This window comes from Kogia breviceps, chromosome 3 (assembly GCF_026419965.1).
Source record: "Kogia breviceps isolate mKogBre1 chromosome 3, mKogBre1 haplotype 1, whole genome shotgun sequence".
NCBI lineage: Eukaryota > Metazoa > Chordata > Mammalia > Artiodactyla > Physeteridae > Kogia > Kogia breviceps.
Genome location: NC_081312.1, coordinates 102,558,388 through 102,574,368, shown reverse-complemented (window position 1 = coordinate 102,574,368; position 15,981 = coordinate 102,558,388). Strand labels below are relative to the sequence as shown.

Below are 15,981 nucleotides of genomic sequence, written 5' to 3'. Positions count from 1 at the left end.
GAGTAAAAAAAAATTTTTCTTTTTTTAAGGAAGGTGGTGTGTAGTAATTTGATAAAATTCCTGGCAAAGCATAGTCCTGTTTACATCTTAAGTGCAAACAGACAAGATACTGGAGAGCTTATTCGAGGCAGATGTTAAAGGCTGTGCATTTTAGTTGGAATTAAAAGATTATGTCCATGGTATTCAGTAATCTAGTGCAGTGCTTTCAAAGGTTTTCTTACTCTTCTGGATAACTCCATCAACCAGAAGTTTGTTAACGCTTTATTTTCTGTAGATTCTTACATAGATGATGTTAAATGCTTTTTCAGACTACACCCTCTGTCTCCTTGAATAATAATAAGAGAACTTAACATTTATCGAGCCCTTTACTACCCCCCAGGCACTGAGTTAAGTATTATACATTTATTAATCTGTTTAGTCTTCCCTACAACCTATGTAGTGGGTACTATGAAATCTATGTTTTAAAGATGAGGAAACAGTGGGAAAGAGAAGTTAGACATATACTAAGTGGCTAATCCAGAATTCGAACACAGACATTCTGGTTCCAGAGTCCATGGTCTTAATGCTATACTTCAGCTGCCTCTGGTCTAAGGATAGTAGATGGAAAAGGAGCAGTGTGGGTTTTTTTTTTTTTTCTGTTTTCCACTTGTGGTAAAACGTATATAACGTAAAATTTATGATTTTATCTATTTTTTAAATGTACAATTCAGTGGCATTAAGTACATACACATTGTTGTGCAGTCATCACCATCATCCACATTTTGTTTATCTATTCATGTGTCGATAGACGTTTGGGTCGTTTCCACTTCTTGGCTATTGTGAGTAATACAGCTGTGAACATGGGTGTATAAATATCTCTTCAAGTACTTGCTTTGAATTCTTTTGGGTATATACCCAGAAGTGGAATTGCTAGGTCATATGGTAATTTTATGTTTAATTTTTGGAGGAAGCAGCAATGTGCTTTTTAAAAAATATTTATTTATTTGGTTGCATTGGGTCTTAGTTGTGGCACGCAGGTTCTTTGTTGCCGCATGAGAGATCTTAAGTTGCTGCATGCAAACTCTTAGTTGCGGCATGTGGGATCTAGTTCCCTGACCAGGGATCAAATCCAGGCCCCTTGCATTGGGAGTGTGGAGTCTTAGCCACTGGACCACCAGGGAAGTCCCCAGCAATGTGCTTTTGAAAGCACATTGGGGAAAAAGATTGGGATTCAGATTCTAAAGGTAAATTGAGTCAACATGCATTCTTTTTTCTTTCTTTTTTAAAATTTATTTATTTGGCTGTGTTGGGTCTTAGTTGCAGCACGAGGGATCTTTCATTGTGATGCTCAGGCTTCTCTCTAGTTGTGGTGCGCAGGCTCCAGAGCACGTGGGCTCAGTAGCTGCAGGGGGAGGAGTTAGGACTTATTTTCCCAAGCGGCATGTGGGATCTTAGTTCCCTGACCAGGGATTGAATCTGCATCTTCTGCATTGGAATGCAGATTCTTAACCACTTGACCACCAGTGAAGTCCCTCAGCGTACCTTCTTTTTTTTTTTCTTTTAATTTATTTATTTATTTTTGGCTGCATTTGGTCTTCGTTGCTGTGTACATGCGTTCTCTAGTTGCGGCGAGCGGGGGCTACTCTTCCTTGCGGTGCGCGGGCTCTTGGTGCGTGGGCTTCATTAGTTGTGGCTTGTGGGCTCTAGAGCACAGGCTCAGTAGTTGTGGCGCATGGACTTAGTTGCTCTAGGCATGTGGGATCCTCCACGGCCAGGGCTTGAACCCATGTCCCCTGCATTGGCAGGCAGATTCCTAACCATTGCACCACCAGGGAAGCCCTCAAAATGCATTCTTTTTTTTTTAATTGAAGTATAGTTGATGTACAATATTATGTAAGTTTCAGGTGTACAACAGAGTGATTCACAATTTTAAAGGTTACTGAGCATATAAAATAGCTCTGGACTGACTGACATAGGAAGAGTCTCTGTTCCCAAGAAGTTTACATTCTTAGAAGGAAAGGTAAATACACATATAATATGATTTTACTACACATTCGTGTAAGTTGAGTGCATAAGAGTCAAGTACAAAGAGCTGTAAGGAATTCAGAGGAGAGCCCACCTTTTGGTGGGAAGAGAAAGAGGGGACGCTGAATGAGAAACAGGAGGGAGGAGTCTGAAATCATAGATCTAGTTTAAGGGAGTTGTTAGGCTCAAAATACCCCCAGAGAGTGCTTTGGAATGTTAGAAGGGGTGGCATTGTATTGAAAATGGCACATGAATTGTCTGTGTTCCAGAGTTTGTGCGTCCTATTCTCTTCAGTTTGCAGCTGCTTTGGAAGGTAGTTAAGAATCACAGTGAAAAAAAAAAAAAAAAAAAAAAAAAGAATCACAGTGAAGAAATTATAGACTTGGCATAACTTGTTGCTGTTACTCTGTCAAGCTGAAGATATATTATTAATATGGTCAACTATTATTTCCTAATACTTCTTTTCTTTAACATGCCTTCCTGTTTCTGCTACTGTAATAAGTGAGTAGTAGAGGTAACATCTTAGGATTTTAATCTTTTTCTTGTTACAGTTTAAGTAGTTAATTCTGGGTGTTTGTTTTTTGTTGAGGTTAAGGTCAAATAATGAAATTAATCTAGCAGCAGAGTTGGGTAGTCCGAATCAGGGTTCTGCCATTATTACATTATATTCTTTCCAAATATTTCAAGGAGTTTTGTTTTTCTGACAGACATCTTTCTTTTTAAATATGAATTTTAATTGTCTTTATACAGTTATCTGTTCAATTGTCTTTTAACAACACATTAAAAAACCTTTGACTTTCTTTAGTTTTGTAACTTTCTTTTGGGGTCTGTTTCTTCAAAAGACATGCCCCCCCCCCAAGAAAAAAACAAAAAATCACACGAAAGACATGCCCAGTGGGATTTGTTGTCAGTTATAACCAAATGCAGATTTTTGTGTGTGTGTCCTTGTATATTTGCAGGTCAACAACCTGATACTGGTTTTCATCAGGGAGAGCTGTACAGTGGCTCACAGTTCATGTAGATTGGGACTTTACTTTCTTGATAGCCTCAGTGCCTAGGACAATACTGGCACACAGGTGATAGATACGTAGTTTACAACCTGAACTCTAATGGCATTTTAAAGTTTGCTAACTAGAGGATACCTCTGTTTAGTTGGCTTCAAAATTAGTTAGGCATTTATTGGTAGCAATTTCTAACTGATACATCTCTTTTTTGCCCCTCCCTTCTTTTGCTTTTGTACTCCTCACCCCCTTTTCTGTGTGTGTGCCTGCATGTTACTTGTATTTATCAGCTTTGTGGCAATGGATGTTTCCTCAGTCCTGCTGGTATCCTCCAGGTGCCAGGCTTACTGACTTGCAGGCTGTTGAAGGATATACGGAGCCACAATCTCTTATCTGCAACTCTGAAATGCAAGAATTTTTGTTTGTTTGTTTTTTGGTAAGTTTGGTTCCACAACTAATTTAGGGGGACAACCTGTTCTACGTTGTCCCACTTGGTGCAGAAATGTGAATCTGCTTGATTATAGAGAGCTACACTATGTGCTGTATTAGCTTTCCAAAATCTAAACAATACTGATAACTCTCAAATTTCTGTCTCTCCCTGGGGACCTCTCCTTTGTACTGTAGATGAACAAATCCAGTGGCCCACTTCATATTTCCTCTTGGATATCTAACAGGCATCTTTGCAGGCAGACTCTCAACCACTGTGCCACCAGGGAAGCCCTCTAACAGGCATCTTTGACTTCTCTCTTTTTCACACGTGGTCTATCAGTGAATAAATACTATTTGCTTTATATTCAAAATACTATCCAGAATTTGACCAACTTGATACCACCCCCTAGCCCCCAACTACAGCAGTGAGTGCCACTAACATCTCTAGCTTGGGTTATGTCAGTAGCACCTTAACTGTTCTCTCTGCTTTGTTATTGCCCCTCTTCAGTCTGTTCTTAACATATTGATAGCAACCCAAGTGATTCTCTGCTTACAACCCTCCAACGGCTTCCCATTTCAGTCTGAGTTCTTATTATGACCTATGAGAACAAACATGGTATGCTCCCTGCCTACTACCCCCAACTCCGTTACCTCTCTGACTTCATTTCCTACTAGTCTATCTTTCCACCATTCTGCTCCAACTACAGGGCCTTTTAGCTTTTCTCGGAAAATACCAAACACATGTGTATCAGAGTCTTCACGTTTGCTGTCCCCTCTGCCTGTAATGGTTCTTTGCTGATTTCCACATGGGTAACTCCTTACTTCATTTACTCAGAAGTTACTTTATATTAGTGAGGTACTCTTTGGTCACCCTTATCTAAAATTTCAAAAATTCTCTGCTTTTTCTTCTTAGCACTCGTCACTGTCTGACATTCTGAACACTGTTTATTATCTCGTCTGTTTCTCCCACTAAAATGTAAACTTCCTGAGGGAGGAGAGTTTTGTTTTATTTACATCTATATCCCTAGCTCCCAGAACAATTCCTGGCATATAGTATGTGCTCAATAAATATTAGAGGATGCATGCATGTGTGAATCAATTATTTGGTTTCCATCACAGCAAAGCACTATGCTAAGCATGGTGGAGGATACAAAGATGGTTAAAGGTTTGTGTGCCCATGTCTGTGTAGGGGCAGAAATATAGCTAATAGGATAGAGGCAGTATGAGGTGAGTGACACATCTACCTATCATCTTAAGAACTACCTTGCGTTCTATTCTTTATAATGCTTTCTTTATAACTTCAGCTAGTGTATCTTCTGTTACACTTAGTCTTGTTTTATACCATTCCTAGTTAGTTTATAGAAACCTTGTCACACAAACTAAATGTTAATGTACTTGAGAATAGGTATACACAATGATTTCCTTCTTTTATATTCCCCTACTATTAATACTTAAATTTTTAAAACTTCAAAAAATTTATTTATTTATTTATTTGGCTGTGCCAGTTCTTAGTCGCAGCACATGAGATTTTTAGTTGTGGCAATGTGGGATCTAGTTCCCTAACCAGGGATCGAACCCGGGCCCCCTGCATTGGGAGCGAGGAGTCTTAACCACTGGACCACCAGGGAAGTTCCTAAACTTTTCATTTCGAAATAATTTTAGGCTTAAAAAAAGTTGCAAAAAATAATACAAAGAATTGCCATAGTACAGTGATCAGTTTCTTTTTGAGCAGTATTAACAACTTGTAAAGATTTATATTTAATGACTTTATTCTTTATTAGAGGTCTTCAGAAGAACGAAGAGAAAATTTACTTATTTTCTTTATAATGGAATAAACTCATTTCAGCTATTACTGCTTATACATCTGACCTATATTGTAGGATATTGATGATCTTAGTTATCCTATATCTTGAAACATTTTGGTCTTTTATCATCCTAGGAATTACTTTATCATTACTCATCAATTATTTCCAACTATGCTAAAAAAAACCCAAGAAACTAAAATAATAAGAAAATGGAAGAATGATGAATTGCCTAGAAGGATGATGCAGTAGTAAAATAAGTCATCACTACTTCAATTTTCTTACTTCTTTGCCCAAAGCATTACAGCATCTTTCAAGAAAGTGTACAAGAAGTTGGGGGATGCCATCTTTTTTTTTTTTTTTTAATTTTTTTTTTCTGTAGTACGCGGGCCTCTCACTGTTGTGGCCTCTCCCGTTGCGGAGCAAAGGCTCCGGACGCGCAGGCTCAGCAGCCATGGCTCACGGGCCCAGCCGCTCAGCGGCACGTGGGATCTTCCCGGACCGGGGCACGAACCCGTGTCCCCTGCATCAACAGGCGGACTCTCAACCACTGCGCCACCAGGGAAGCCCAGGGGGATGCCATCTTAAACATTTTGTAAGATGTTACCATTGGGGTGAAAAGGATATGACAGTTCTTTATACTACTATTTTTACAGTTTTTTTAAGTTTTCATTCAACATGTTTGATAACCCGTAATCTTTTGTTTTCCTCCAATAATGGCAAAGACCAGAAAACTAACAGAGGAAGACATTTCACAGTTATTAGAGGAACTAATAGATGAAAGCAGTGCAACAGATAGCAACACTGTAGGCTGTAATGATGATGGTAGAATTGATAGTATAAGCCAAGCTGCAGACTTTGAGTCTTCAGATGATGGTATCCTAGATGAATTTTCTCAAACTGAAGAATTTATGAGTGGACAGTATACTTCTGAGGGCGGGGTGTGAGCGGGGAGTATGATGTCCTCATCGAGGAGTCATTCAACAGGAAGGACTTCAGAATGCAATATTTTCTTTCTTTCCTTCTTTCTTTGGCTGTGCGGGGTCTTAGTTGCAGCACGCGGGAATCTTCTTTGTGGTATGCAGGATCCTCGTTGTGGCATGTGGGATCTAGTTCCCTGACCAGGCATCGAACTTGGGCCCCCTGCATTGGGAGTGTGGAGTCTTAGCCACGGGACCACCAGGGAAGTCCCCAGAGTGCAATATTTTCAACAAGAATCCAAACCATTCCAATTTGCTAAAAGCATGTGCAATGGTGTTCTTTCATCTTTTGTGATGTTTTTATACCAAAACTTACTTGATGTGGTTTGTAAGTGGACAGATGCCAAAGACAGGTGTGTGTATGGAGGTGACTGGAAGGAAACATGTAGAAATGAAAAAGAAAAATCATTGGATTGATAGTTTAATTGGTATTTATTAGTCTAAAACTGAGAATGCTTGCATTTGTGGAGCAAAAAAGATGATCGTCGTCTCTTCAGCAAAATTAAGTTTTCAAAGTTGTGTTTGATCATGTGAGGGGACTAAAAAACAAACCCAAAAGTGACAGTAAGCTAGAACTTTACTTGAGATTTACCTGAAATCTAGAATCAAAGTTTATAGAATGGCTATGTTCCAAGTTCATCCGTGACAGTTGATGACTAGTCAGTTGCATTGTAAAGAATAGTGCCTGTTTTGGGTATTTATATCTTCAAAACCAGGAAAATACAGAATAAAAATTTGGATTTGCCGTTTAAATTCTTTTTTTAAATTAACTAATTAATTTATTTTTAAATTAATTAATTTATTTTTGGCTGTGTTGGGTCTTCATTGCTGGGCACAGGCTTTCTCTAGTTGTGGTGAGCGGGGGCTACTCTTCTTTGCGGTGCGCCGGCTTCTCTTGTTGCGGAGCACGGGCCCTAGGCATTTGGGCTTTGGTAGTTCTGGCCCATGGGCTTAGTTGCTCCACGGCATGTGGGATCTTCCCAGACCAGGGATCAAACCCGTGTCCCCTCAATTGGCAGGCTGATTCTTAAACACTGCACCACCAGGCAAGTCCTAAATTCTTACTAAAATTTCGAATAAAGGTGTTTTTAGCCCAAATGATAAATGATAATGTAATTAACTTTTTGTGGTATACTGAGGGTTAAAGGTGAATCACATGTCATAAAGAAAGCAGTGTTATTGTCTGCAAATACAAAATAATTGTCCTGAGTCACCTTGTTAAAAATAGTTGTCACACTGTAGTATAACATAACTCCACCAAAGTTCACAAAAGGTATATGTCAAATGGGATTGTCATTATATTACATCGTTTCTCAACCTGGGCACTATTGATATTTTGGGCTGAATAATTCTTTGTTGTGGGGGGCTGTCCTGTACACTGTAGGATGTTTGGCAACATCCCTGGCCTCTATTCATGAGATGCCAGTAGCACCCCTCTTCTGAAATTGTGACAACCAAAAATGTCTTCCAACATTGCCAAATGCACCCTGGGGGCAAAATCTCCCCAGGTTGGGGGACCACCTCATCAGAAGAATGTGAAACTACTTTCAGGGGAGGCTTGGGTATCAGATATTATAGTGTTTTGAGAAGAATGGGTTGTTAATTTTGTTGAGTGATTATTCTGAGTAGTATGGGAAATATAAATAGATTGACTTTTTCATTCTGGAACACTTTTTTCATTTTCTAGCAGATTTAAATCCAGAAGTGGATCTTTGGACAGATTTTGAAGTAGACTATGGCAGGCAGTTTTACTGGGTTGAAGTAATTACATTCACTTAATGCTTTGATAAAAATTTCTTTGCTTTTGAAGAGAAGCCTTCCATTTTTTCAAGAGTATTCATTGAAATAAACTGACCAGGGCACAATTTTATGTGATTTCATGTGATGTTGAACACCAGGAAAGAGAATAATTTCATATTTTTTTCTTTTATTATATAAATGAAAGAACTTTAAAGTGTGCCTAATTCAGGATAATATCAACACAGAATCAAGAGGCACTAAAGGGTCAACTATAAATTAAATGCATTTCAAAAAGAAAGTAGCATGTAGACTTAAAACCCTCCATAATAAGGTGGTTTGTTTCATACGCACTGTTACTTTGAGCTTATCTTGACTGAAATAATTCTATTGTTTCCATTTAAGCCAATTTGTGAAATTTAATTTAAATGAAAAGATTCTTTAAAGTTGGATTTTCCATTTGGATTCTAATAATTATGGAGAGATGTCTGGATTTCTAGGAGGCCAACTCTTTATTGTGATTAAAGACATTTAGGTTGTAAAACTAGAAAATTGGTTTTTATTTTTCTTGTTCTGAAAAGATTAGCTTTTACCTCTGCCCTTCTTAACATTTGTCCGAGACGTGTCACATTCGCTCATCAGTTGTCTTGCCCTACTCCAGAATACTCCCCTGCAATATCAGAATTATCCTGCTCTGCTTACTTTATTTGGGAATTATGATTTCTTTGCATGATGATTTGGAACTATTCCCACTTTTTATTATAACACATGGCCAGATGACTATGTAGTGTTCTGTGCCATTGTTTGTTCACATTAGTCTCTCTTTACTAGTTTCTGTCCCTCAAAGTGCCTTTTAAAATTCCGTCTTCTTAGACTAGTGTTTTGATAACAGGGTAAGCTTCAAATCTGAAACAGTTGGAGACCGTAGTGGCAGATGAAAATCATGTCAGCTGAAGCAGGGCTTGAAAGTAATTTTCTGTCTGACTCTTGTGGCTCCATCATTTGGCATTCAAATACTTACATTTCTACTCCAGATTGATATGTACTCCAAGGAGAAAGAGTCTATCTACCATCTTGTTCCTTTAACCAGCTATGTGACCTTGAAAACGTCACTTAATTTCTTTGAGTATTAGTTTGCCTCTAAATCGAAGGCTTCTGGGTGTGCTCGTGTGACAGGACTGTTGTGAGGAGCACACCAACTGATAGCAGTTAGATATGGAAGACTTAGTTGTTGTGGATCAGGAAATGTCCTATTCAGTTCTGGAGCCCCAACACTAAGCACAGGGCCTGGCACTCGGGAATTATTTGTGGGATGAATGAATTGGCAAAGATTTTAAATAGCTGTTTATTGCCTGTAAGTCCAAAGTTACTGTAATATTTTAATTTCATCCTGTATCCCCCATGCCCTAATTCATCCCTAATTTTCAAGACATAACATTTACCTTCTCTGTAGACTCTTTCTCACTGTACACACTTCTTCTCCCTGCCAAGTTTCTAGTGCTTATTAGTACCACTTGCGAACTAGTTTGTATTGTTAGCTTTTCCTCCCAAGATTTGATGTAATTTTATAGTTGACACCCATATATACACACTACCTGGATTTTGCCATTACCATTTTTACAGTACTTCCTTTATCATATATCCATCTATCCATTCTTCCATCTATTAATCCAAACTGATTTCTTGATGGTATTCTAAGTACATTTCAGACATTAGTACACTTTCTTTTTTTCAGGCCCATGAAAGTGAAAGTGTGGTGTCCTGACCACTGGACCGCCAGGGAATTCCTTACACTTTCGTCTAAGTACCTGAGCATGCATTTCCTTATCTAGAGTTCAATGCTTGTTTCTAGCCTTTTCCTTTTGATGCAGATTTATATACAGTGAAATGCACAAATCTTAAGAGTACATTGTGTATGTGTTGAGATCACCCTGTATATATTCTGTAGCTTATTCTTTTCACTTACTATGTCCAGGACAGCTTTCCTTGTAGATGAACCCTAATCTTTCTAATTGCTACATAGTTTTCCTTATATGGATGGATCTAGTTTACTTAACTATTGATAGACATTTAAATTTTTTATACTTTGCTGCAGTAAATATACTTGGCAGATGTATAGGATAGAGACCTAGAAGTGGAGTTGCTAGGTGATTAAAGGGTATGCACATTTTCAATTTAATTTAAAAATTTAATGAAAGCCTGCAAGTTGCCAACCACATAGTCTATAACAATTAAAACTTACACTAGTATCTCCCTGCATTCTCACCTACGCTGAATATCATCATTCTCTTAATTTTTGGCAGTTCCTTTGGGAAATCATTTTACTTTATATTTCTTTGAATACTAGTGAGGCTGTATATGGTCTTTCCAACTAGTTTTTAAGCTTTTCTAGGGCAAGGGCTGAGATCATCTGCCACCTTCATATCTGCTCCCTAAGTATTTGCTAACTGAATGGATGAGTGCTGCCAAAGCATTCCTGCTGTTGGGTTGAGGCTGAAGAAAGGATGAATGAGCTAAGTGTGTGAGGCTTAAAGCTGAAGTTGCTCAATGCATGTGTGTCTTAAATAAATAAAGGAACTCTTCTTTCCTCCTTGTTTTCTCCTCTTCTGTGTGAGGCAGGATAGTGAGGTAGTTAAAAACCCAGGCTCTGGGGACTTTCCTGGTGGTCCAGTGGTTAAGACTCCACGCACCCAATGCAGGGGGCCTGGGTTCGATCCCTGATCGGGGAACTAAGGTCCCACATACCGCAACTAAGCCCACATGCACTGCAGCTACTGAGCCTGTGTGCTCTAGGGCCCTTGTCCTGCAACTAGGGAAGCCCTCACGCCAAAACTAGAGAGCCCAAACACCACAACGAAGAGCCAGTGCAGCCAAAATAAACAAATAAATTAATTTTTTTAAAGGATATACTTCTGTATACAATTTTTTTAAAAAAAGAATCCAGGCTCTGGAGACATTTTGTGGATTCATATCCCAGCTTTGCCTTTTAGCTGTACAACCTTGGGCAATTTTAATCTTTGTGTTTCAGTTTTCTCATTTATAAAATAGAGAATAGTAGTACCTTGCTTATAGGGTTGTTTTAAGGATTAAATTATTATTGGTAAATTGTATAGAATGGTGCTTGGCATTCAGTATATGCTGTTATTATGTTAACTATTAGTTATCTTTCCCTTCTGCTTGTACAGTATTTGAGCATCTGTGATGAGTGTCTGGAATGTGGGAAATGCAGAAAGAGTTGAAAAGGACTCTACCTTGAAGCTTATAGACTTGAGGCTTGTTTAGGGGAGTGGGAAGACACTTGACAGGCCTGGATGATAGGGTGGGGACTGAAAGGATATAATTGGTAAGTTAAATTGTCCCCCCAGTGAGTAAGGAAGAATTTTGAAGGCTAAGTTAAGGAATTTAGGTTGTTATTGTTGTTTTGTTTGGGGGGGGGTTGTTTGTTTTTGGTTTTTTGGGGTTTTTTGCCATGCTGCGCGGCTTCTGAGATCTTAGTTCCCCGACCAGGTATTGAACCCAGACCCTCAGCAGTGAGAGTGCCGAACCCTAACCACTGGACCACCAGGGAATTCCTGATTGTTTTCTTAAATGATGGGAAGCCATCACTTAAGATGATGGATTTACAGCTGGATTGGATTTGCATTTGAGACCAACCTTTTTTAAAAAAAAAAAAAAATTTATTTATTATTTATTTATTTTGGCTGCACTGGGTCTTCATTGCAGCTTGCGGGATCGTCACTGCAGCATGCAGGATCCTCAGTTGCAACACGCAGACTTCTTAGTTGCGGCACACATGCGGGATCTAGTTCCCTGATCAGGGATCAAACTCAGGCCCCCTGCGTTGGGAGCGCGGAGTCTTACCCACTGGACTGCCAGGGAAGTCCTGAGGCTGACCATTTTGAAAGCAGTGTAGAGGGTAGACTAGATGGGAGAGAGGCTGGAGGGTGTTGGTAACAATTGAGGTGAGGGATGATATGGTCTTGAAATGAGGGCGTGTCTGTATGACTAGAGAAGAAGCAATTGATTTGAGAACCACTTAGGGAATAGAATTAAGAGTGGTTATTGTTAAAGAAGTAAAGTACAGTTCAGAGAAAGTGCAGACCCTGGGCGGCCTCTATAGTGTCATAGAGATGGTCTGGAAGGCAAACTCTACAGGCAAACTCTGTAGAGGCAAATGAAGTTAAATACTTTATAGAATCACAGTCACTTTATAAAAGAAATGATATTTTAATAGCTAAAAGATAGGACATGATCTCAGAATAAAGCATAGTTCTTTAATACTTAACCTATGAAAAACTCACTGCAATCCCCTCCCCCCCCCTTTTTCATTTTCCTATAGACTTGTCCACAGACCAGCATTTGGCAATCACTAGAGTAGTCTAATTACATCCTTTTGCAAATAAGGAAGCAGGACCAAAGTTACACAGCTTCAAGTCAGAGTTTGGACTAGAATCCAGGTCTTGACAGGTACTTTAGTTTTTTTCCATAGTCCTATGCTGTGCTCTTCTGATCTAAATTTGGTTTTCCATTTATGAGGTATTGACTGGCTTTTGGTTCCAGAGATTAATCTCAGATGTGTTTAAGCATCTAAGTTTCAAGCCAGTGGAACCTAAAAACAAACTGTGATCTAGATCATGGGTATACGTAGAAGTAGCAGCCAAAAAGTCTTTAAGACTTTTCAGTCTTGTCCATTTATTAGACTTATCCCCAAGTAGTTTGAGATTGAGTGTTCATAGAAATTTGGGAGACTTAGTCCTTTGATCTAAAGTTATAGTCAATAGGGACTTCCCTGGTGGTCCAGTGATTAAGACTTCACGCTTCCAATGCAGGGGGTGCGGGTTCGATTCCTTGTAGAGGAACATGCCGCACAGCGTGGCTAAATAAATAAATAAGTTATAGTCAACAGAAAGGATATTTATAGCTTGCGATTTACAGAAAGATAATATTGAAAATGGCTGGCTTGCAAATGAAACAGTTGTGCTCCTGTGTCAGAGTCTAACTTAGGTTTGTAAAGTGTGAGAAAAACCCAAGACACTATTTCAAGGCTGAGCATTCGAGTGTCAGGCAGGTTGAGGATGATGGTGAGGACGGAGAAGGAGTGAAGCAGCCATGAGGAGTCGTTGTGAGGACTGCTTCCCCTCAGAGCATGCATGGTCCCAGGGAATGAAGAAAAAAGGTATGGGTGGGTGTAGAAAGTAGGTAAAAGTCCCCCAACCCCAGTCTTAAAAAGAGCCTTACTTTAGGTGGAGAGGGAGTGGCTTGTGAGATATGTTACTGTAATTTTAATCTTACCACAGTAGTGGTGTCTTTTTAAAGATTTTTTGGGGGACCAAAAATGTGGTAGGCCTTGACCCTATTTTGCCTTTGGATGACTGGAGCATTCTTTCTTATTGATATCCTTATATTAATGATACCGATGTTGGAAAAGCTCTGAAAAGACCCATCTGGATTCCTGGCCATAGTGTTTATCAGACTTTTTGTGTGCTGCAGGAAAGGAAATGTTCCCCTACAGGGGGATTATTAAACTAAGGAATTCTGGAATCACTTTAGGATTAAAGAATGTTAGAGTCAGGAGAAACCCTAGCAATGGTCTATTTCAACCTTATTTTATTTTCGGAGAAACAAACTCACATGGAAGGAGGAACTTGTTGAGGTGTACATAGTTTCTTAAATTGCCAAGTCTAGAACCATTGTCCTCTTACTCCTGGTGTTCTTACCATGATACCATTTAATTGTTGAAACAATTCTTTTTTTTTTTTTTTTTTTTTTTTTTTTTTGCGGTACGCGGGCCTCTCACTGCTGTGGCCTCTCCCATTGTGGAGCACAGGCTCCGGACGCGCAGGCTCAGCGGCCATGGCTCACGGGGCCCAGCCCCTCCGCGGCACGTGGGATCCTCCCGGACCGGGGCACGAACCCGCGTCCCCTGCATCGGCAGGCGGACTCTCAACCACTGTGCCACCAGGGAAGCCCCCAACAATTCATATTTTTAAAAGTAGATGGGAATTATAGTACTAGCTTTTGAGAGGAGTTAGGAAGAAACACTTCAGTGTTTTTATAGCATGTGAATGATATAATTAATGTTAGGGATGATGACACTTGACAAAACTAGAGAATAAAGAAAGGTGTATCTTTGTGTTTTTAAATTGGAGGTTATTTTTCAACTCTGTAGTACCAGCGTAATTCAAACTATGTTATTATTTAAATTTTGTCTTTCAGTTATGATAATCTACCACTGTTGGGAGTGTGCGCACCAGCATGCACAAAACTTCCCAGTGATTATCTCTAGGATGAAGTAGATAATCATTGATTCTGGGAGTTGAGCTTATACCAGTTTGGGTGACTGGTTGTACACATTGTATTGGAGTGCGAATTGGTTTGCATGTCATTGCTTTTCATTTCTGCAGGTTTTGTAGTGCATCCCTGAGCATGAGTGCAGAATGAAGCGACGTTTGGATGACCAGGAGTCACCGGTGTATGCGGCCCAGCAGCGTCGGATTCCTGGTAGCACAGAGGCTTTTCCTCACCAGCACCGGGTGCTTGCCCCTGCCCCTCCTGTGTATGAAGCGGTGTCTGAGACCATGCAGTCAGCCACAGGAATTCAGTACTCTGTGACACCCAGTTACCAGGTAAACTGGAGCCCATCAAGGGACTAGGGGTGAAAGAGGAACACTGGTGATTTTACCCAATTAAAAAATGTTTTATTAAACATTCAGATATTAAAAAACTTATTTATGAGATATATGTAAGGTATAAAAAATAATGTAAACAATGTACACTTGTGTATTTACCATGCACATTAAAAAAAAAATGTTGTCATGACCTTTGAAGTTTACTGTCTCTCCCTGATCCCTTCTCCTTTTCCCTTCCTTTAGAGGTAGCCACTAATCTGAACTCTGGGTTTATTATTCCCTTGACTTTCTTTAGTTTTTAAAAATCATTTATTTATTTTTGATTGATTGGAGTATAGTTGATTTATAATGTTGTGTTAGTTTCAGGTGTATAACAAAGTGAATCAGTTATACATATACATATATCCACTCTTTTTTAAGATTCTTTTCCCATCTAGGCCATTACAGAGTATTGAGTAGAACTCCCTGTGCTATATAAAATCATTTTGTTTATACCTCTAGACAATAAAGTTGTTTAGTTTGGGTATTTTTGAACTTGTATATAAATGAAAACGTATATTTTCTTCTTTGACTCACTTTTTTTTTTCATTCAGTGTGGTTCCTAAGACATCCATATTTAGTATGTGACCAATTGAGTCATTCTCACTTAGTTATGAATTATATTAATATATCCAATTAATTTATCCATTCTTCTGTTGATGGACTGTTAGGCTGTTTCCAGACTTTTCCTGTTAGACAGGAACTGTGGTGAACGTTCTTAGGTTCTCCTAGTGCAGTGGTACTCAACAGTGGCAATTCACAGTGACAAGACAAACTTGCAACAGAATATAAGGCAATGCACTATGTTTTTTATCAAGAGGGTTTTGCTATAGGAATTGTAAAAGGCAGTGGAATTAAACAGTGTGCTTAGTTGTGAAGCACAACTGTGTGAAGTAGTTGGTATACATCCTGGTGCAAGCTCTTTGTTTTTGCAGACCACTCAGTGGGTCTGAGGGCAAAGTAGGAAGTTTCTTGAGTGTCTAGGAGAGGGATTACTGGGTCATAGGGTGTGCACATCTTCACCCTTAGCAGGTAATGTCAAATTGTTTTTCAAAGCTGTACCAGTTTGTTGTGGTGTTTTTTTTTTTTTTTTTTTTTTTTGGCTGCGTTGGGTCTTTGTTGCTACGCATGGGCTTTCTCTAGTTGTGGCGATCAGGGACTACTCTTTGTGGTGGTGCGTGGGCTTCTCATTGTGGTGGCTTCTCTTGTTGCGCAGCATGGGCTGTAGGTGCGCAGCCTTCAGTAGTTGTGGCACGTGGGCTCAGTAGCTGTGGCTCTTGGGCTCTAGAGCGCAGGCTCAGTAGTTGTGGTGCACAGGCTTAGTTGCTCCACGGCATGTGGGATCTTCCTGGACCAGGGA

The 15,981-nt window shown here is 39.4% G+C and overlaps 1 protein-coding gene across 2 annotated transcripts in view; it reads left to right on the top strand.

The window, feature by feature from the left end:
• SIN3A (SIN3 transcription regulator family member A) overlaps positions 1-15,981 on the top strand; it is a 65,421-nt gene that overhangs the window by 7,025 nt on the left and 42,415 nt on the right. For both annotated transcript variants that reach the window (XM_059058876.2, XM_059058874.2), the window contains exon 2: positions 14,358-14,579. In XM_059058876.2, the coding sequence (XP_058914859.1) occupies positions 14,391-14,579 (189 nt within the window). In that variant the 5' untranslated portion in view covers positions 14,358-14,390. The remainder of the gene's footprint in view (positions 1-14,357; positions 14,580-15,981) is intronic.